Genomic DNA, 21,639 nt, shown 5'->3' with positions numbered 1-21,639 from the left:
GGTCAGTCGCCAGAAATAAATAAATAAATAAATAATTATAGAAAGTGTAGAAAGTTAGATGTTTTCATGAGTATTGTTTCTTTTGCCCAACCACCCAAATTTTAGGACTTTTAAAGTAACCAGCAGTGGCAGCTAACGTTTTGGGCCCTGTGTCCAGAAAAAGTTATTATCTCAATATCCGTATGGAAAAAAGAAATCCCTATAAAGTACATGCACCCTATTATTACTCCCATTACAAAGATAAGAAAATTGAGGTCAGAGAGATTAAGGGACTTCTTCAATAAGATCTACCTTATTCCATAGTCAATGGTCTTTTTTTTTTTTTTTTTTTTTTTTTTTTTTTTTTTAAAAGATGACCGGTAAGGGGATCTTAACCCTTGACTTGGTGTTGTCAGCACCACGCTCACCCAGTGAGCAAACCGGCCATCCGTATATGGGATCCGAACCCGTGGCCTTAGTGTTATCAGCACCGCACTCACCCGAGTGAGCCACGGCCCGGCCCAATAGTCAATGGTCTTAATGCTATCCTAGGCCGTCTTGATACTACGTTTCAAAACACATTTCTGATTATCTGGAGTAAGATTCCAAAGTGTTTTGCTTTGCTTTTTTGGGAAACGTTCTTTTTTTTTTTTTAAAGATGACCAGTAAGGGGATCTTAACCCTTGACTTGGTGTTGTCAGCACCACGCTCACCCAGTGAGCAACTGGCCATCCCTATATGGGATCCGAACCCGTGGCCTCGGTGTTATCAGCACCACACTCTCCCGAGTGAGCCACGGGCCGGCCCTGTAAGAATATTTTTTTTATCACAAATTGATCTGAATCATAGCACCAAAAAAATAAATAAATAAAATAAAATCACAAGTTATAGCTGAATCATTTGAGGATGTCTTTTCCCACTAAATTATACATTTTTAACTTATTAATATTCTAGTTAGAGACATCATTCAAAGAGTAGACACAAAGTCTTTAATTCCACCATAGATCTGATGCCACGTACAAATACCCATTTTGCACTCAAGTATCCTGACTTAGACAGCTAATGCAGTTAAGAGTTCTGAGGCCAGCTTCTGTGACAAATGACAGTGTTTCATTTTCACAATTTCCCAGAATCCATGCAAGTAGCCTGATTGCTGGATAAAACAGTCTTTTAAAAATTTTTCTTTTGTTTATTCTTCATCAAAACCAGTCTGTTTAATAAATAAATACTGGATGTTCTTGTACTCAGATTTAGAACCTGAATTTAAATTCCTAATCTAATATAAATACCATAAATAAATAGCATTTTCACACACTTCCTTTTATTTTTTTATTTTTTATGACATTTATTAATTTACAAACTTCCTTGCACTAAAAACACAGTAAGCTTAGTTAATTCTGATTTTTAAGATTAATATGGAATTAAAAATTAAAAAAATTTTTTTTTACTAATTTTAGACAATAACCACCAAACTATAAGATTCCATTCCAATATGCACCAAGACCAACCAACAGAAAAACCAAAACCAAACCAACAGACAAAATAACTTTTTCTTGTTTAACTGCATTGTTAAACATTTTAAGCTCTAGAAGGGATCTTTGAGTTAATCAGTCAGGACCCCCCATTTCACAAATGAGGGATGTGAGGCACAGGGAGGTCAAGGACTTGTTGAGGTACTTGGAGAGAGGCAGAGTTCCCTGCCCATCGCAGCTGGCCGGGCCTTGTGGGAGAGAGGCACACCCCAAAGGAATGCAGAGGCCAGTCCTAGAGCATTTTATTTCTCAGGCTGACACATAGGCTTACACTTTGGGACTCGCACCCTTAAAAAGCATTCATTTCAGAACAGAGAAGTACATTATAAAAAGGGACCCAGTAGCTAAAAATGTGCCAGTGTGCACATTGAAAAGAAAAATGCAGCATTATCAGGGTCCTCATGCAAACCAGAACTCTCTTCAACCAAAACTACTTTTTAGTCATTCAGCATCAGACATCTTTTTTAGTCATTGAATATCACACATCTTTTATGTGGCTTACTGTAAACCTTAGGTAAATCATGATTATGCTCTAATTTTATTTACCAAAAACATTTTCCCTTGTGGCATTTAAAAGCTTAAGTTCTTAGAACACTTAAAAAAAATTTCCGAGGCCTTTTTCTTCTACAAATATTATTGTTATTACTATTTTCCTAATAGCAATAGTTCAGAACTCATTCTTCTAAAAACAAAGTTCCCATGATAAATGTCTTAACATTCCTAACTCTTGTCTTTTCAGTATCAGCTAAAGCATTTTGAATTTTTTTTCCTATCATTTGTATCATGGTATAAGATCATACCAAATGTTTATAGAAAATTAAACAGGGCTGGCCAGTTAGCTCAGTTGGTTAGAGCATGGTGTTGATAACAACAAGGTGCAGGGTTCAATTCCTGCACTGGCCAGCTGCCAAAAAAAAAAAAAAAGAGAAAGAAAATTAATGACTTCAATATGAAATATCTAAATTGAATCAGGCTTCTATCAGAAATCAATCTCTTGAATTATATATAGAAATGAGAGCAGAGATTCTAGTTAGAAAGCAGCCTATTGCACAAGGCAGAAAGTGATTTTGCTTGCGTCATATAGAAGTTCTATTAGGCAATGTTATAACTGTAAATAATGCCAAATATTTCTAATGTTTATAACATTCAAACTCAAAGTTTTTTTAGGTTAACAGGTCCACAGGATGAATATATTTATTATAATTCAACTTTTTTTGCAACATTTTATCACTAATTTCAGCGAGCAGAGAACACTCAGAATCAGTGTCCTGATGCATGTATAAGTAAATACCCAAGGATCTGCCAAGTGGGTGAGAAGAGTGACAACAAAGAAACTTGTTTGTCTCATTTGCTGTCAATGATTACACAACATCCGATGGGCTGTTCCTTTAATAAGTTCTGCTGGACAATATTTTTTTCATGAACCACAATAACTTGGTAAGAACAGAGGTAAGACTTAGAAACAGCAGAATACCTTGAGAGCTGGATTTTTAGGGATATTTTCCAACTCTGGTTCACAATATGCCCCAGCCTTCTTTTGCCTGAGATGAGATTTCGGGGAAGGTGACAGAAACTCCATGTTGTGTTGCGTGCGGGAGTAAGAGTTTAAAACTTCCTATGTCATCTCCAAAGGCACCCTGGGCAGGCAGGTGCGACAGAATTTCAAGGGGCCCCAAATCAGACTCACCCAGACTGGGTGAGATAGGAGTTCCTTTTATTAGTAATTGTTGTAAAACATTTAATTGGCTTAAGACCTTGTGGGTTTTTAGAAGCATGATCACAGACATGCGGAAAACAGATCCCATATTTTCTCTATCTGAAGTACTGGAATCTGAGTGCTAAGGAGGAGTGGGAGTCGGGTGGGGTGGAAGGCGGGGTGTGATCCTTAAGATTGGGTGCCCAGACAGCACTCCTGCTCCTATTTGCCTCTGCCCCTTGGCTCTCCAAGCTGCCCTTGTGATAGACTGCCAACTCTCTCCTCCTGGTCCCCTTTCTCACTTCGGAGGTTAAAAAAAAAAGTCCTTGTCAGTTTTCAGCCAAACCAAAGTCTCTGGGTTTTATTCCAAATTACCTTAAAAAGTTAAATGCATCTGTTTTCTCAAACTTACTTTCCCAAGAGTGTGGCAGAGCTCTCTCTGGACCGCAGTCAGAGAGAGCACTGCTCAGGCAAATCCTGCCCTGGGGGGAGAGGAAAGTTTAGTGATAAATTGGTAAAGGGCCACAAAAAATGATTACATTGTGTAATGATAGATACAGGAATTATCCTGATTTGAGCATCACATATTGCATACAGGTATTGATATTCAACGCTGTACCCCATAGATTGGTTTCAATAAAAAAAAAAAAGGAAAGAAAAAGAAAAAAAAAAATCCCTGCCCTGGGACCAAGGGTGTTTTCTACATTTCCTTATTTATTGATTAAAAGAAGTAAGGGCCACTTCACTTCTGTCATCCACACCTGTAGTTTAACGCTATGGACCTCTTGCCTTCAAGAATATTGGTTTTAAAAATAGGTGCAGATGTATATTTAGTAACGTAAGTATAGGAGGGTACTTCAAGTTCATGGAAATATTTGTATTATCTTTTAATTCTATTTTTACACGTACTTTTTGAAGTACTCTTGTATATATTTAAAGACCCGTATGGTTTGACTCACTGCTAGGTTCTTGGCCTAATGTCCTTTATAAAAAAACAGCTTTGATAGTACATGATATAGTTATGTTTTCTTTAAGATGATTATGATTTTTAAAAAGCTTCTTAAATTCCAAGTTAAAGCTGTTTACATTCTAACTCAGTTTCAGAGCTGATTGGCTCAAAACCTCTGTGGGCCAGTAATGCCACATTACCCTCTTGCCGGCAGTGTGAGGGTCAGGGAGCTCTGCAGCTCCCTCCAAAGCCAGCTCTCCAATTGGACAGCAAGCAAATTCCAGAGGATAGATAGGATTAAGTGCTCCAAAGAGGATTCCCCAGCCCTCCCCCAAAGGAGGATCAAACACTCTGGTCTAGTTCTGGAACAAAAACAAGCCCCAGCGAAGGAGAAAGTGCCCGGTTAAATAGCATGAGGCCCTTCCCAAAGCCTCCGCGCCTCTCATTACCCCCATCTGGGGGTGGCTGGGGAGAGCTCTTTTCCGCAGGCAAATGTGTGCAGTGGATCCAGTCCCACGAGAGTGGGTTCAAAGGGCCTTCTTTGGTTTCCTAACTAGAGTCAGATCCTGTGCAGCAGTGGAAAGCCACGACCTCAAACCTCTTCTAGCTGCTTTTGGTGACCAATGGATAAACTCGGCCATGAAGCGCAATAGCGCGCCACAAAGAGAGCACTTTTTATGAGCTTCTACCTGCACACGTTCTCCTAAACTTAGGCCCCAAAGGATTAAGGTAATAAAAACTGCTTCCATTTTTTTGTCGTTTGTTTCTTGTCCTGCAGACAAAACCACCACCCACACAGAGCAAAACAGCTCCTCTCTCCGTGCTTCGTTCCACCTCACTCCCTTTCTCAAACCGTCCCATGCGGAGAGTGGAAGACGCTGTAAGGGGTGGGGGCACCAAACTTGTATTCCGTGTAAAGATGCCCCAGCAGCACACGTGTTAACGCATTAACATGGAAGGATCTGGGGTCACGGTAGCCGGCTTTCTATTAATAGGAGATAAAGCTCCTGTAGACATTAGTGGTAATGCCCTGACGGCCCGCGCTAAATTAACTCCTCCCGGGCCAGCAAGAGGAAACCATGTCCTTCCCAGGCAGATGTGTGTTTGAAATGCGCGTTTACACATGCACACATGGGGGTTTTAGAACCTTTCCCCTTAAACAGGCCAGACCCCAAGCCCATCCTGAGTCTTGTCTACTGGGAGGGAGCGGAGAGGGCGGGCTGCCGTGGAATGTCCGTCAGCTCAGCTTCGCCACGCATACTGCCAGGGCCACAGCCGCCAAAAGCACGGCGCTGAAAACGGTGGCGGCTAGGGCTTTGCTCCAGTCGCAGAGCCCCGCGCGCTCCTGCACCGACATGCCACCGGCCGAGGAGGGACCGACGCTGGACAGGAGCTCGGCGCCGGCCGCCTGCCGGGCTTCCACTGTCCAGCGGGGCACGTTGACCCTCATCTCCATGTTGTGGATCATCTCGCCCACCTGAAGGATGTCGCGCTCCAGCTGGTGCAGGTCCGCGACGTCGAAGTCGCGCTCAGCCTCGTGCCGCAGACTGCGGGCGCTCAGGGCGCGCGCCGCCACGCCAGCGGTGCCGCCCGCCACACCGGTACGCACAAGAGGCCGCCGCGGCGCGTGCAGCGAGAACGCTGCGCTCAGCTCCAGCGCACGCCGCATGTCGGCTTCCAGGAGGTCCAGGCAGCCGGAGAAGGCCACCCAGAGGCGCTCAAACTCCGCGCGCTCCTCAACGCCCAGGCCCCGGTCGCGCAGCGCGACTGTCAGGCGGGCGCAGGTGGTCACCGCCAGCTCTTGCGCCTTCTGGCGCGTCTTCTGCAGCTCCTCCCGCAGGTTCTGCGAGTCCGCCGAGCCGCCGACGGTCAGCACCAGGTGGTGATAGCACGCGGTCGTTTTGTTGAGCGCGTCCAGCAACGCCTTGCACTCATCCCTCGCCATGGCGGTGCGCTTCGGCGCGACCCGACAGCCCGCGCCCCTCTCCGCCTCACGCCCTCAGCGCGGCAGGACGCAGCCAGCCCAGATGCTGGCCTTGTGCCAGGCGGCCGGAATGCTCTTCATGGCTCGTGACTTGCTCGGCGCTGCCGCCGCCGTCGACGGAGTCCTCCCGGGACCCGCGACGTGCGCCTCCGCAGAGCGGGCGCAGAGAGGGCGCAGAGAGGGAGCCCCGTTAGCTGCCTCCGGTCTGCTCTTCCATCCTCCCCAGACGTGCGCCGAGTCACACGGCCCTCGCCTCCAGTGTCGCTCCCTGCGAAGGCCGGGGTGAAGTCCCCATTCTCCTGCGGTGCGACCCCAGGGGTAGCAGGCCACCGAGCCGCGCTCTCCGCCTTAGCGGCTGACAAGGGCGGCCGGGTCGGGTTTCCTAGGACCCGCCCACCCCCGCCCGTCCTGGCCGAGTGCCTCAACCCCCGGATCAGGGGTAGGAGGGGCCCCACGCGGGCAGGTCACGTGTGGGTCTCCCATCTCTCTCTCTCTCTCTCTCTCTCTCTCTCCCCTGTGCCCCATTACAGTTCTGGAATGTTAGCGCTCGACAGATCCACTCCTTCCTTATTTTATGGATGGGGAAACTGAGGACCGGGTAAAAAGAGGGCCAGGCTCACGCGCTGTCCGTGCCAGCGAGGGGACTAGAATCCAGGGACACTGACTCCTAAGCCCTGTCGGCGACAGGGAGTTGGTGTGCCTCCTAGGACTGGCCACCTCCGTCCTCCAAAGCGAGCAGTGAAGGACGGTCCGCAGGGCCGACGGTTCCCAAGTCGGGCTGTCCTTCGCGATCGCTGTTCAGCCCCTTACAACAACCGAGCTCGGACCCCACCCCTAGTGTCAGACCGGCTCTCGGCCCCGCCCCCTTCCGTTCTGGGCACGCGCAGTAGTTGGCTCTGGGAGGGGGGGCTAGCTTGAGTAGGAAGCACTGTGAGCCGCCTGAGTCCCATCCCCGGTTGAGCTGGATTCAATGATTGCTTTGTGAACACGTCACTCTGGATCGGAGCGTCCGCTCATTGGGCCAGCCAGGGGCACTGGGGCGCGACTCCGCCCAACGGCGGAATATGGGGCTGGGCTATGGCGCTCAGCTGCCGCGCGAGGGTGGTGGGGCACTGAGGTCCGAGTAGGGGACTCAGGAGGTGCCGCCGTAACCCCGAGATGGGCTGGGAGTGAAACTATGTAGCGTTTTCAGTAAGTGTCCTCTCGCATGTCTCTTCCTGCCCTCCGGACGGCTGCGTCTCGGGGCCTGGAGGCCGGGCGGGGCCCGGAGCGGGAAGGGGGAGGGGCTCTCTCTTCTCCGCAGCCGGCGCCGGAGGCTGGGTTGGCCGGCCCGGGGCGGCCTCCGAGGCCCCACCAGTCCTCTCCAGGTCCGCTTTGCCCACTCTGCTCTTCGTGTCCAGATGGAAGGTGGGCGGTGGCGCGAAGAATGCGCCCTCTGATCCCCGAGGCTCCAGGACAGACCTTCGGGTCCTGGGTCCGTGGAGCTCGGACTTAGGGGCTGTGGGCGGGGCTGTCGCTCACGCGCAGAGTCTCCTCTTCGGTTTCCTGGCGGCCTGCGAGAACTGGTGGAGGAGAGGGTGTGGGTGCGGGTTCAAGCCTCGGGCCCGGTGGTTGTGGTTTCCGGGGGGTGATGAAGGCGTGGGGGGCGTAGAGAGATACCTGCCTCCCTGCCTCCCGCGGGGCGGGGTCTCTTCGTCCCCCTAGGTAAAGATTACTTCACAAAGCTCTTAAGTACCAAGAGATGTTCCGGATTCTGGGTCTGTTCAGTTTTTTTGTTGAAAATGGACTGTCCAGCGGCGCACGAGCCAGGCCGTGCCCCTCTGGTTGCCCCTCGTGGTGCAGGATGCGTGGGCATTTGTGGCTGGTGCTGGGCTGCGGGAGTAAGTGGCGCGTCTTTATTTAGGGTTTGGGACATTCAGGGAACTAGGGTGGCAAGACTGGAGAGACTGTTAGGTTGCACGCGAGCTGGCATTTTTAAAGTTTATGTGTTTCATGAAGAGATGCCACCTATTTTGATTAAATAATGCATCCTTCCTACCGGCGCTAGAGTAGATCAGCGGATAATAGCGATTCTAGATCCACCCCGCCGGGTGGTGTTGAGGCAGCTCAAGAGTCCAGAGCGCTGGACCCCCCCCGGGTTCGCTCTCACTCAGGGGTCTGTCATCTAACCGGTTGAGTAGCCTCCGGCAGTTTGCAGCCAGGTCTCGGGCTTGGGCACCCCTGGCCTTGGCCATTCTCAGGGAAGGAGGATCTCAGCCACTCACTGGGCACATAGAGGCCTAGTCGGGGGAATAGTAGTTTTCAGGACAAAATGCATGGAAAGAGGGAGAACCCATCTCTTTTGGGAGCTTTGGGGATAGCAGAGGGTGATGAGGCAGCAAAGGTGGCCACGTGGGAGAGGCCCTCAACACCCAGCATAGAAGTTGCGAGTTCATCTGGTAGGGAGCAGAGGAGAAGCCTTCGAAGAATCCTGCACAGACCTGAGTGTTGCATAGATCACTCTGTTGTGTTTTAGGTGGACAGTTGTGAGTGAGATCCAGGAGACAGAGTCCATAGGCCTTGGAGGAGGAGGTGCTGGATGGGAGCAGCAGCAGATACTTCTTCTGACGAGCATTAGTGGCAGGACAGCAGTTGGGTCCCTGAAGTTGGATAGACTTGTATTCCCAACTTATACCTTGGTTGAACTCTCCCAATCTTGACTTGTCACCTGAAATAATCCTGCCTAGCAGCATTACAGGGAGAGCAGGCAGTGTCTGCATAGGGCCTGGGGTTAAGGTCTTGTTTGTGCCTCCTTCTGGCTATTGGAAGGCAGCTGCTGGGCCTTTGTTATTGGTGTTTCTGGGTGCTGTTTGGTGTTTTTGTGGTGTCTGCTCTGTTGGGCCTCTGCCTGTTCATCAGTTGCCAGCATTAGGCTGGTGTCCAATAATATCCTCTCACAGAGGAGCAGAGGAATATGACCACATAATGATAGATAGACCTAGACCTAGAAAGGATTCAGTCCCGAAGAGTCTAGACCTGATTTGTCCTGAGGTTGATTCTACCTCTTAGAGACACTGAGAGATGGCCCTCAAAGCTTCTGGCTGGAGATACTGGGAGAGAGGTGGGTGCATAGTGGTTCCACCTGCAACTCCAGGAGCGGGGTGATGGGGTGGCATTCTGAGGAGCAGTTGTGCTCCTCTAAACTTCCTGCCCCCTCCGTGGTCCCACCCCACTTCTAGCCCTGGGACCTTCCCCCCATCTCTAACCCTGCACATTCCAGCTGTCACTGTTGTGTTTGGCCAGCTCTGAGTACCCTGTTTGTTTTGGGCTTTTTGCCTTGTGCCTGCTTGGCTACTGCCTGTGGCTATCTTCTCATCTACCCTGGATATGGGCAGTGGATTTCCACTGCCTGTGAGAGGTGTCTGTCCTTGGGAGCTAGAGCTTCCTCTTAATACCCTACTATCATTTTGTTCAAGTGGGTGAACAATTACTGCATGCCTACAGTGAGCCAAGCACAGGGCTGGGTGCTTTAATGAGGAGGTTTCAGAAAAATATGGACAGGATCCATAAGAGTTACAGGCCAGAAGGGCACAGGTGACTGTAACAGCATACATTACATCACCAAATTGCTTCCACTGGTATTAAAAATAGATGAAGAGAAACTTTTCCATTCTTACTTTTTCCTTCTGAATCACAAATTAAACTGGAGAATATTGTTGGAAACCATGCCTCGTCAGAGTCTTTGGTTAGGGCCTTGGAGGGGTGAGAGCAGCCACAGCAGTGAGATTTTGGCAGGGCGTGCATCTCTGGGAGGCACAGACTTCCCTGTGCTGGATTCTGCTGAGCCGGGCTGTGTGCTGTCACCAGATGGTTCCTGACCACCCAGACTTATCTGGGCTGGCAGGACGGTTGAAGATCACAAAACCACGAGTGTGCACACCACTTCCTGAAATGCCCAGTAGTAGTTTGAGGCCACCCGTGGCTCTCCTGTTCATAGGATAACCTCAGATAACTCACGTGCAGGGGTATTTGGTATCTCTGACTATCTCCACTGAACTTTTTGTAAATTATTCCATCATTTGAACTTAGGTAGGGATAGATTTTTTTTTTTTTGCTGTTTTGTTTTGGCAGCTGGCCAGTACAGGGATTGAATCCTGGCCTTGGTGTTATCAGCATCATGCTCTAACCTAAAAGGAGTTTTATGAGAGGATTCAATTATCTTTCCAGTTTTATAAGAAAAAGTCCATTTTCTTTACATTTTATTTTAAAATAGAAAACTAATGCTTGTGAGTAAACTTGTCAGGGTACTAAATTATTTTTAAGCATTTCCCCTTATATAAGAATTCAACACTGGCAATAAGCACCAGATTGTATGGGATTATTATATATTTTTAACACTAGTACAAAAAGGTTGAGAGCAGCACTGGGCAGAACTGTTTGAATCCCTACTCCTACAGAGGGTTCAGTCATTGGCAACCAGGAGGAAAGCAGATGACTTGGGGCTAGATAACAGCAAGCTCTGTCTGCTCAGCAGCAGTGCTTGCTAAGGGCCTTGTGTGTTTACACAGTTCATATATGTGACCTGAATGTTTTGATGTATTGTTCAGGGGCCTTCCTGCTCTACATGGATTCTTATTACTTCCCTGGACTTATCTAGTCAAAAAAAGTTTACTCTTGGGTTTTCTGTGCTCACACAGTACCTGTTTCTGCCTCCTGAACCTTTGGCCTGCTGTTTTCCCTGCCAGGGATGCTCCCCTCCTATCTCCTTTCCCTGCTGTTCCCTTCTCTCTCTGGCCCTTGCCTCCTAGCTAGGCTGTTAGTTCCTTCAAGGAAGCTCGTCCTTGTCACCTCCCTCTTGGGGTAGAGGTGTTGGTGTTCTGCAAGCGTCTCGTCTGAGGAGCAGGAGTGTCCTTTCCCAGCTTCAGGCTGATCACACATCCTGTTTCTCATGTGGTTTTTGTCCAAAGCATTTTGCTTTTGTGATCTGGCAACACAGATAAGGCTTATATGGGTTTCATTACAGCATTATTTGTAATACCAAAAAGGTGGAAGCAGCTTAAATATAGGATATTAGATAAATAAATTGTGACATGTTCACTTAAAAGAATACTGTACAGCAGAAATTAGTGAATGAATGAGAACCGTATGGCTCAGCATGGATAGAACTTGAAAATGTAATATTGACTGAAAAGGGTATGTTTCAGGGGCTGGCTGGTTAGCTTGGTTGGTTAGAGCATGGGTTGTAACACTGAGGTCAAGGATTCAGATCCCCATACTGGCTAGCTACCAAAAAAAAAAAAAAAAAAAAAAAAGTATGTTCCAGAATAGTTGTAGTACGATACCATTTATGTGCAATTTGAAGCCCACAAAACAATACTTTTTGTTGTTTGTGAATACACAAGTATTAAAGGAATGGAAATTTAAGCAAGAAAGATATATATCAACTTCAGGGTAGTTATTGCCTTTGAAAGGGGAGAAGAGAGTGGGATCAGGGAGGGGCACATGGGGATTTCAGTCTACTCTGATATACTTCTTAAAATCTGAGACAAATATGGCAAAATGTTAAGATTCGGTAATTCTGTGTGGTAGGTGTGCATTATTACTTAGCAATTTTACATGTGCTTAAGATATTTCATTAAAAATACATGAGTATCTTTAGAATGTCATAATTTTCATCGTGGGGGATAATCAAAAAATAGCCATTTATATATTTGCCATGATTTAAAGTTTAACAAGATTTTCTAAACACAGTTTACACATTTAACCAATAAATAGGTCATCTTGGAATTGGTGGATTATATTTGATGTTTCCTGATGGAGTGTTGAGTCTGTGGAGCAGAATAAGAAGTGTCAAGGATGCTTTTTAGAAATTGCCAAATGAAGACTTTTACGTGTTCTATAAATCTGAAGGTGGTCACTTACTCTTTTTTCCTCCCTTGTCCCAGGAAACTCACTTTGACCCATCTGAAGTCCATATGGCTCTGTATGATGAAGATCTCCTGAAAAATCCTTTCTATCTGGCTCTTCAAAAGTGGCGCCCTGACTTGTACAGCAAGGTGGCCCAAGTCCATGGCATTGTAAGTGCATTGATTCTTAGGTGCAGATGATGCCAGAAATGTGGTAGACTGAGGTGGAGTTTATAGGGTCGGTTTCAAACCTGCTTAGTTTACAAGCCCCCAGAACCATGCTTGGTCTGGGAATGAGCAGCAAAGGGCCACTGTGGGCTGCTCCCTCTAGGAAGCCTCCTAGGACTGCAGCCCAAGGAGTACTTCTTTCTCTGAATTCTTGGCCCCATCTGGGATTAATCATGTCCTTTTGTGGAGTGCCCCAGATAACACTGCGGTCTCACATTGTGGTGTTCGCCTATCTCTCTTATTTTTCTGTTGACCATGAAGGCTTCTCCAGAGCAGAAATCAGTTCCTCATTGGGGCCTCACAAATCCTTGTCTGTGTCTGTGTGTTGGTGTTCACTCCAGTAGAATGAGGGAACGTGTGAACACATTTATACATAGCTTGAAAGGCATTTCCCAAGGGGAAAAAACCGTGATGATGAAAGAAATTTTATAACAGAGGCCACAACCTCAAAAGCCCACAGGGGCAGCCAGGTCACAAGAATAAAGGAAGCATGTAGGAGAAACTGTAGCCTGCTGGTGGGGACACCTGCTGCCTGGAGGGAGGGCAGGCCCCGTATTGGGGGTCTTCCCAGTTCTCAGGTCAGTGAAGTTGGTGGGCATCTTATTTAGAGAGCCCTTCAGCACCTAGTGTGCCAGGCACATTTGTGTCATCTGTGGCCTCTGCTCGAGAAGTCTTCTGTCTTCTTTTTGTGTGTTGTGCCCTTTTTATCTTATACTTGTGTGTTTCCACTTTTCTTGTCCTGTGGTGTGACTGTACTCAGGTGTGTTAGGCTGCCGAGGATTTGAACCACAGCATTCATCTTAGCTCAGGTTCTCGGCTGCCTCTCTGGAAAACTGGAACTGACTACCCAGTCCATCCCTCTGCCAACAGAAGCCTGGTTTCTTGAAGCCCGTTCCAGTTTTTAGGATTAGTTTTGTGATTCATATTTCTTCACAAAATTTTCTTACTTTGGATTTTAGAAGTCATAAGGTTCATTATAAAAAAAAAATTGAGAGAATATAACTATCCAAAGAAGAAAATAAAAATTGCGTAAAGCTCACCAAAGACATTCATTGTCATCTATTCATTTCACAATAGTTATTAAATGTTGTTATATGCAAGGCACTATGTTTGATGTTGGGGATTCAGCAAGAAATAAGAACACACATAACCATCTTTACCCACATGGAGCTTAACTCCTAGTGTGAGAGACAGTCACATACTGGGGCAAATACATACTAATTACAGTTGTGGAAAGTGTCAACTTCCCACGAGGAAGAAATACAAGGAAGAAGGACTGCTCCCCACCACCCTGCCCCAGCCACTCCTCGAGTGGACTTCCTCCTGCCCAGGCCTGCCTTCCATGGGGATGCACCTGCATCCAGGCAGGCATCTCCTCCCTGCGGTCACCTGCTCTCTCTGATTGGCCAGTGGAAGCTCCTTCTCCCATGCTCCCCCAGTTTCCAATCACAGAGGTCTGTGACACCCTACATTGCTTATAATGGTCACTCCTGTTCTTATAACTATCCAGCTAGTTATATACCTGTGGCTTTCTCAGAGTGGGCTGGGTAGGCCTGCATCCCTGGGGCTCTTGTCCATGGGGCTGCAGGGGGAAAGTCTCCAGGTTTTGCAAGTGCAGTAGGGAGTGAGTCCATTTGCCTACAGGAAAAACAAAAATTACAAAAGGAGATTAAGTTTGGTCGTTTTATTGAGGTCCTTCAGTTATGGGGTAAGTAGGCTTTTGGGGACTAGCCTAACAGCATGTCTTTTGAGTTCTTGGGAACTGACTTTCAAGGAAAGTACCTCTACAGCCCAGAAAGAACCTCTACTGAGGTTCATATTCCAGTCCTCAGGATACATTTAGTATAGATTTATCCAACAAGCATTTACTGAGCATCTACTACATGCCAGACACTGTGCTGGGTTTCCAAGGTTACATGAGTGAGTGAGAAACATGGCATGCCTTCAGGGAATTCCAGAAACAGGCCATTTGCAGGCCAAAGGAATGCGTGTTAGGACAGAAGTGGTCATGGGCTCCTGTGGAGTACTTAATCCAACCTGGGGAGGAGCCAAGAAGGTACCATGGAGTAGGTGTCACTAATGGAGATTCTTGCTTTTTATTCTACTTTCCCTTTTAAATTCCTGTTACTTAAAAATATTCATTATAAAGGGGCTAGAATTAAAAGGGTTTTGTTAAACTCTGAAATGAGTAAGTCCTCATCTTATGGTCTACACGGCAATGCTAAACTGTGTGTACTCCACATAGGCTGTTAAAACTCCATGACTTCTACTCCAGCAGTAGTCTGAAGCTCCCTCATGGGAGAGACCATGAGGCAGTTGACCCCACCTCTGGGCACCTTCATAGCTGCTCCCGCCCTCCTCCATGGCTGGCTCCCTCACCCCTGTCTGAGCAGGACTCTGATGGAAATGGATTGAGCTGCTGTCTTCTCCTTGCAATGAAATGCTCTGGGCAGCAGGGGCCTCTCTCTCTGCCTTGGAGGAACTGGAGCTTCTTGTGTCTGCTAGAAAACTGGGGAGGTCCCTGAAACTGTAGAACCCCCTGTTCACTCAGCAAACACGGATTGGGTACCACTGTACTTGAGCAGTGTGCTTGGTAATAGGGATACAGTGTAGAAGGCCTATGTAAACAAGTAAACAGAATACAGTCACAGCTGGGGTGGGTTCTCTGAGCACCTCAGAAGTTCCTGGTCCCATAGGGGCCAGGTAAAGGCCCTTCAGCCATGTTCCTTCCTTGTTTGGTACTGTATGAGTCCTTCATCCATGCAGCTGGAGTGGGACCATCTAATGGCTTCTCTGAGTTTGAGCACTAAATATCCCCAGGACTGCCTGGTTCATCATGTCCACTTGCTGGTGGCTCACTCTTCTGGTCTCCAGAGTCTTTTTTTTTTTTTTTTTGCTCATAGTGGCTGTGAGACCACCTGTGAGCCTTGAGGTTGTTTCTTACTTCTGGGCGGATACCTGAGGGTCTCTTTTTTCTTTATTTAAGTTTTTAGTAAAATTCCAGATTATTATGTTTAATTTCAAACATATAAAAGTAGAAAGAATAACATAATGAGCCCCATGTACCCATTACCCAGCTTCAACAATTATGGATCTGGTGGCCAGTTGGGTTTTGTCTCTACCCCTTCCTGCCCTTCACCTTCAGCCACTGGTTTATTTTGAAGCAAATCTCAGAAGATTATGTGAGGTGGTTGTATTAGTCTGTTTCTGTTGCTTATAACAGAAGACCTAAAACTGAGTAATTTATAAAGAAAAAAAAATGTATTCCTTACAGTTTGGAAGCTGGGAAGTCCAAGGTCCAGGGAACACACCTAGTGAGGGTCTTCTTTTTGATGGTGGCTCTCTATAGCAGTGCACCAGCAAGGGGTGTCACATCGTGAGAATGGCCTGAGCAAGAGAGCTAATCTCACTTGCTCTCCTTATAAAGACATCAGAACCATGCCTATGACAACCCATTAAACCATCAACCCATTACTCCCTGAATGGATCAATCCATTCATGAGGGCATAGTCCTTATGATCCAATCACTTCTTAAAGGCCCCAACTTCTACCACCATATTGGAGGTTAAGTTCTAAGATGAGCTTTGGGGGACATTCAAACCACAGCATTAGTCATATGATTTATCTGTAAATATTTTTAGGAATATATTTTTAAGTGATAGGGACTCTTTTAAAAAATATAACCACAATGCCATTATTACAGCTAAAAATATTACTCAGTCATTCTTCAATATTGTCAAATGTCTAGTCACTGTTCAAATTTCCCAAATTGCCTCATAAATTTTTGTTTGTTTGTTTTACAGTTGGTTTGTTCAAATCAAAAGCCACAGGAGATCTATACATTATACTGGGTTGATAGGTCTTTTAAGTCTTCTTTTTTCTCCTAACTCTCTTGAGTTAAAATGAAGTACACTAAATTATACACACTTGCTGTGTAAAATTTTACCCATATTGACATGTGTATAGACTTGTGAGACCATCACCACAGTTTTAAGTTTCTTTTAAATTATAGCTTCTCCTTCCCTCTTTTTCCTTTCTTTCTTTCTCTATTTGTAGAAGAAACCGGGTCATTTACCCTGTGGTTTCCCACATTCTGCCTCGCACCAGTTGCAGGCCTATGGTGGTGGTGAACATGATCCTCTGTTCCTGAAATTGGTAGTTAAATCCAGGTCTTCATCTGATTCAGTCTCGATTTTTTGAGGAGGGGGCAAGGCTGCTTCAGAGACAGGGTTGTTTTCTCCCATCAGCAAGTGACTTCTATTTCTGCTATCAGAAACTGGCATGTCCTTCCAAGGGTAGAGAGGCCATTCTGCTCTTTCTAACCTGCCTGAGGAAGCTCCTCATGCCACCTGCTCTTGGGGGCTCCACATGGAGTTTCTTGGCCTCTCTGTAGAGGAAACACCAGTGGGCACTGGGCTGTGCTTCCAGCACTGGCCTCCAGAAGGCAGCAGGACAGGGCAGTGGTCAGGAAGGTGGCCAGAGTTTGAACTATGGCTCTGCCACTCACTTGCTGTGTGACCCTGGACAAGTTACCTAACTTCTGAGCCTCAGTTTCCTTGTCTATACAGTGGGGATCATGCAGAAACCCTGCCTAGACATTTATTGAAGTGATAGCTATATAATCCACTCAGCTCATGGTACACAGTAATGCTCCAGAAATGGTAGCCCTTGCTCAGAATTACACAAGCCTGTTTAAGATGACATTGTTAAACAAACTTTCTTACCTTTAAAGAATGCAAGACTGTGGCTTACTCTTCATAGTTGTTAAAGGTTGGTTGTGAGTATATGGATATCCATTGTATTACTTTCTTCTTTTCTGGATGTTTTGGAGGAAAAGGTCCTTACTGCTTACCCTGGCTGCAGCCAGCCACTCCTGGAGTATGGGCTACTGCCCCCCTAGCCACAGCAGGACTGATAGTTGCAAGGAATGGGGGACAGTATCAGCAGCCTCTCCCTCATCAGGCACTCCTGGTTGCTCTAAGTGTACGATCAGCTTCCAGAATTCCAAAACAGTTGACCGATAGTTTTTTTTCAAGCTCAATGATTATTTTGGTGGAGGGCCCGACCTCTGGAGCTTCCTATTCCACCTACTCCCCTGAAACTGAATAACTTTTAATATTACCATTTGAATCATTAAGTCGTAGATTTGGAAGGGGCCTGAGGGGTCGTTTATTTGTTTCTCTGCCTCTGGCTGGAATCAACTCCTTAACTGGTGGCTGTCTAATGTTGAAGTGAACTCGGCCGGGATGGATTGCTGGTGGCTTTTATTCCTCTTCCCCAGACAGCCCCACAGCTCTCTGAGCACCAACAGTTAAATCCCAAGGACTCGTGCACTGCTTTACAAGCTTGGTGAGATACAGGAAAAGATCACCTGTCATCATAATGTGAGCAGTGCCCTGTCGAGGTTGGGTTATGTGCCAGGCACTGGGCTGAGCATGTCCTGAGATCTTGCTTCACCCTCCAGCTGTTCTATGTGGCAGACTCCCTCACGGTCACATACAGGAATCGAGGAACAAGGACTGGCTCCGTGTTCAGGGCCACAGCTGGGAAGCAGAAAACCAGGAGTGGAACCCAGGCCATCTGCCTCCAGAGCTTTGTGCGGGGTTGCCTTACGAGACAGGGCTCTGTAGGGCATTGCCGCCTGGTCCTCTTCCTTCCAGGTGCACTTGAGCCTGAGAGATTCCTTTTATAATGTGAGTCCCTGAGCCAAGCACAGGTCTGCATGTGGTTGGCCAGGGCAAAGAGCTACTTCCTATCGCTGCATTGTGCTGAGAAGCTGATGTCTGGTCAACGTGGTGGCCGTGGTCTGACCACAATTCACTTGTGCACATTTTACATTGAGCCTGCCCCAAGGCGAGAGTCTGGCACCCTGAGACATCTCTGGCAGAGATGGCAACCTGAGATAGGAAACGGTGTTTCCATAGCCTTTGTTGCATCTTTACAGACTATATCACAACTAGGCTTAGTTGCTAACACCAAGGTCCAGCGTTCAATCCCTATTACCAGCCAGCCACGAAACAAACAAACAAAAAACAACTAGGCTTTTAAAAAAAGCATAGAAAAGGGCCGGCCCGTGGCTCACTTGGGAGAGTGTGGTGCTGATAACACCAAGGCCATGGGTTCGGATCCCTATGTAGAGATGGCTGGTTAGCTCATTTGGGAGAGCGTGGTGCTGACAGCACCAAGTCAAGGGTTAAGATCCCCTTATGGGTCATCTTAAAAAAAAAAAAAAAGCATAGAAAAAAGATTAAAAGGAAGCTGTCTTCAATGTGGAATATTTATCTTTTGGTTGGTGGGATTATGTGTGATTTTTGTTTCCCTTTTCTGTCGTTTCTAAACTCTCCTCTCTTTACTGGGCTTGTTCCCGAGCCTGTTGGTCCTTGGAACTGGACTGTAGAGAATAGAAAGTGTGCCTGGAATTAGCTGTGGGGAGGGACCCGGTGAGTGGGGGAATCAGCCCACCAGCCTCCGAATCTCGTGCCAGCTTCGTCCTCCCTCTGCCTGGGGTGGGGGCATCTGATTCCATCACAACAGCAACAAATGAACTCAGCTGGAAGCAACACTTTGACAAGTGACCCCAGAATTCTCTCTGCCAGTAGGTCCCCACAATTCCAGTTGGAGCATCTTTGGATACATCCTGTTCTGTTGAAGTTGTAAGTGACACATCTCTCTAGTGTTCACCCTAATTATTTTTTCTAGGTCTTAGTGCCTTGCAAAGGAAGCCTGTCGAGCAGTGTTCAGTCTACTTGTCAGTTTGAGTCCTACATTTTGATACCCGTGGAAGAGCATTTTCAGACCTTAAGTGGAAAGGTATTCATTTCTTGGTGGGTCAACCAGGGTCGCTCACTTAGTGTTTGGGGGCTGGGGGGAGGGGAAAGAATCCTGTCTCTCAGCTTTGCACATCTACGTTAGATGGTGGCTTTTGACACACACACACACACACACACAGCAGCCCTGTGGGAGGTTTGGAGGGACCCCTGCCTTTGTGGTGGAGCCTTTAGGGAAAGAGGAAACGGTAATAGAGGGCAGGACCCTGGCTGCTGCCCTTCGGCGTGGGGAGGGGCTGGGCATCTCTCAGCTGATGGGGTTTCTGCTGGTGAGTTGGTGAGTCCCTGGAACACCTCTTCCTCAATGGTGTCCGTGTCAGAGTAAGCTGTTTTATCCAAGAGCTCTGGAAAGCTGGTCAGTTTCTTGGCCACGAATTAGGAATGAGTATTTTATTTTTTAAAAACCTTTTATTTCGAAATAATTTCAAACCTCCAGAAAGTTGCAGTAAGGTACAAAGAACTCTCATACACTCTTCCCCAGACTGGTCAACTGTCAACGGTTTTGCCACATTTGTTATGTCACGCTCTATACATACATCATTATTATTTTGCGGGAATCTTTCGAAACTAAGTTGCAGACACTGTGCCCTTTACCCCAGGACAGTTCAGTGTGTATTTCCTAAGAACAGGTATCTTTTTACACAACTGTAATGCAGTGATCATGCTCAAAGAATGTAACATTGGTAGACTGTTCTCCAACATCCCATCCTTATACAAATTGGGCTAATTATACTAATAATATACTTTTAAAGCAAAAAAATTTTTTTTTCTTTTTACATCCAGGATCATAATGCATTTGGTCATTAGTCTTTTAGTTTCCTTAATTTGGAACAGTTCCTCAGTATTTCCTTGTCTTTCATGACATTGATGTTTTTGTTTGGTTTGGTTTTGCAGACTCTCCCTCAGTGTGGGTTTGTCTGATGTTTCCTCGTGATTAGATTATAGTTATGCATTTTTGGTAGGAGTGCCATGGAAGGGGTGTTTTATCTTTCTCAGTGTATCCTGTCAGGAGGCACATGATGTCAGTTTGTCCCACTGTCAGTGTTAACTTCGAGGTGTGCCTTTATTATTGTTATTTTTAAGTGGAAGCAGGTAGGTTCTGAGAGGGATGAAATTTCACTCCCAGTCAGAACTGGCCCTGTTTCCCTGCCTACCCACGGTCAGGGGAGCCAGGCCCACGACCATTCTGCCCAGAGCTGGTGCTATAGTTTAGCCCCTTGGACTCGGAAGGCAGCCAAGGAGCTCATAGTCACTGTGGTGGGGGAGGGGAGGGATGGCATGTGTGCCAGCATGCCAGCTGGATAGAGCTAAAGGGATGGGGTTTTCAGTCTGTGTGCTCTGGGAGTGGCCCTGTGGCACGTGAGGTGTGCCACTGTTTTCCTGCCAAGGATCTACTTCACCATGGCAGTCAGTTACTTGTTAATCTGTTCTTTTGTGGATACCCAACTCTACAAAGAGAGCAGAGGATTCAGGCTCACCCTGGCTGGTCTGCCCTGGGCACCCCAGCCACAGCCAGAGTGAGCCAGGGAGGGGACTGCAGCGTGCGTTCATTTGTCAGCCCCAGCCCCCATGCAGCACTAGATCATTTTGATCTCTTATTCAGACAGGAGAAACTTCTCACCTCTTCTTTTCACAGAGGGTACAGGATTTCTTCTCAAGAAATAGCTTAACACTTTTTCTGTTACAACATTTAAAATAGATCTGAGTGCTCTGTAGCCACAGCTACAAGGTAAACAAAGAGGAAAGAAAACATTTTAGTATCAGAAAGAGGAAAATAAGAGAGTGTTTGTGCCCCAGCAAACCGACACCAGGGGAGTGGTGGGCAGGGTCTGGTGAAATGCTGCATTGCAGGGGTGGGCCGAGTGGGGGTCAGTGGTCACCACCGGCTGCTGGTGCAGTGACAGCTTTCTTTTTCCAGGATGTCTTTATACAAGGAAACAGGATTAAATTAGGAGCTGGTTTTGCCTGTCTTCTCTCAGTGCCCATTCTCTTTGAAGAAACTTTCTACAATGAAAAAGAAGAAAGTTTCAGCATCCTGTGTATAGCTCATCCTTTGGAAAAGAAAGAGAGTTCAGGTATTTTTGGGAGAAAACCGTTTTCTCCTGATTTGTTTTTGTTGGACTTCTTCCTGACATAGCTATTAAAAGGTTAAATATCCCAGAAAATATTCAAGAGCCCATAACTATGTACAATAATTCCCCCTAGAAAAGCCATCTGGAGCTGAGAAGGTATAGATCAGGGCTGCCGTGTACAGTTGTGCAGGTGGTTACACAGTTCCAGGAGGCACCACTCACAGACCTTAGTGCACCTTGATGAATCTGTGATGTGAGTGTCACCTCCTGAGCTGTGCAGTGCGGTAGCCCTGGTTTTGTCTCTGGGTCTCAGCTTTAGGGGTTTGCTCGTATAGTGTTATTACCCACCCCGCCCCACCATGGTGCCTCTTAGAGATCTCATTATTTTTATAATATTTTATAATTATAGTAATTCTTACTCCAGGAAATTGAGATAACGATGTGCCAAATGCACTCTGAGGCTCTTATTGTCAGAAATTGGGGCTTC

General features: G+C 46.7%; 2 protein-coding genes and 1 non-coding gene across 8 annotated transcripts in view; 2 read left to right on the top strand and 1 right to left on the bottom strand.

The window, feature by feature from the left end:
- The first annotated feature begins 2,340 nt into the window (after nt 1–2,340).
- Nucleotides 2,341–2,414, top strand: TRNAI-GAU (transfer RNA isoleucine (anticodon GAU)). The gene has a single exon. It is a non-coding gene; the product is annotated as a tRNA-Ile (tRNA).
- A 2,868-nt stretch (nt 2,415–5,282) lies between these two features.
- RGS9BP (regulator of G protein signaling 9 binding protein) lies at nt 5,283–6,218 on the bottom strand. The gene has a single exon (XM_063112804.1). The coding sequence runs from the start codon at nt 6,099–6,101 to the stop codon at nt 5,394–5,396; it is 708 nt and encodes a 235-aa protein (XP_062968874.1). The 5' UTR covers nt 6,102–6,218; the 3' UTR covers nt 5,283–5,393.
- Nucleotides 6,219–7,207: 989 nt separating this feature from the next.
- Nucleotides 7,208–21,639, top strand: part of ANKRD27 (ankyrin repeat domain 27) — a 79,329-nt gene continuing 64,897 nt past the window's right edge. For 5 of the 6 annotated variants that reach the window (XR_010024595.1, XM_063110228.1, XM_063110229.1 and 2 more), the window contains exons 1-4: nt 7,208–7,331; nt 12,065–12,196; nt 18,953–19,063; nt 20,999–21,155. Coding sequence is in view for 5 of the 6 variants with exons in the window: in XM_063110228.1 (XP_062966298.1) it covers nt 12,095–12,196; nt 18,953–19,063; nt 20,999–21,155 (370 nt within the window). In the remaining variant the exon portion in view is untranslated. The remainder of the gene's footprint in view (nt 7,332–12,064; nt 12,197–18,952; nt 19,064–20,998; nt 21,156–21,639) is intronic. The other variant, XM_063110226.1, reaches the window with a different exon arrangement.

This window comes from Cynocephalus volans, chromosome 10 (assembly GCF_027409185.1).
Source record: "Cynocephalus volans isolate mCynVol1 chromosome 10, mCynVol1.pri, whole genome shotgun sequence".
NCBI lineage: Eukaryota > Metazoa > Chordata > Mammalia > Dermoptera > Cynocephalidae > Cynocephalus > Cynocephalus volans.
The sequence above is the reverse complement of the archived record's forward strand: the minus strand, read 5'-3'. Positions and strand labels throughout refer to the sequence as shown.

What these genes read in the sequence shown, in the direction of transcription:
- RGS9BP (XM_063112804.1), bottom strand. Translation starts at nt 6,101, where the DNA reads ATGGCGAGGGATGAGTGCAAGGCGTTGCTGGACGCGCTCAACAAAACG.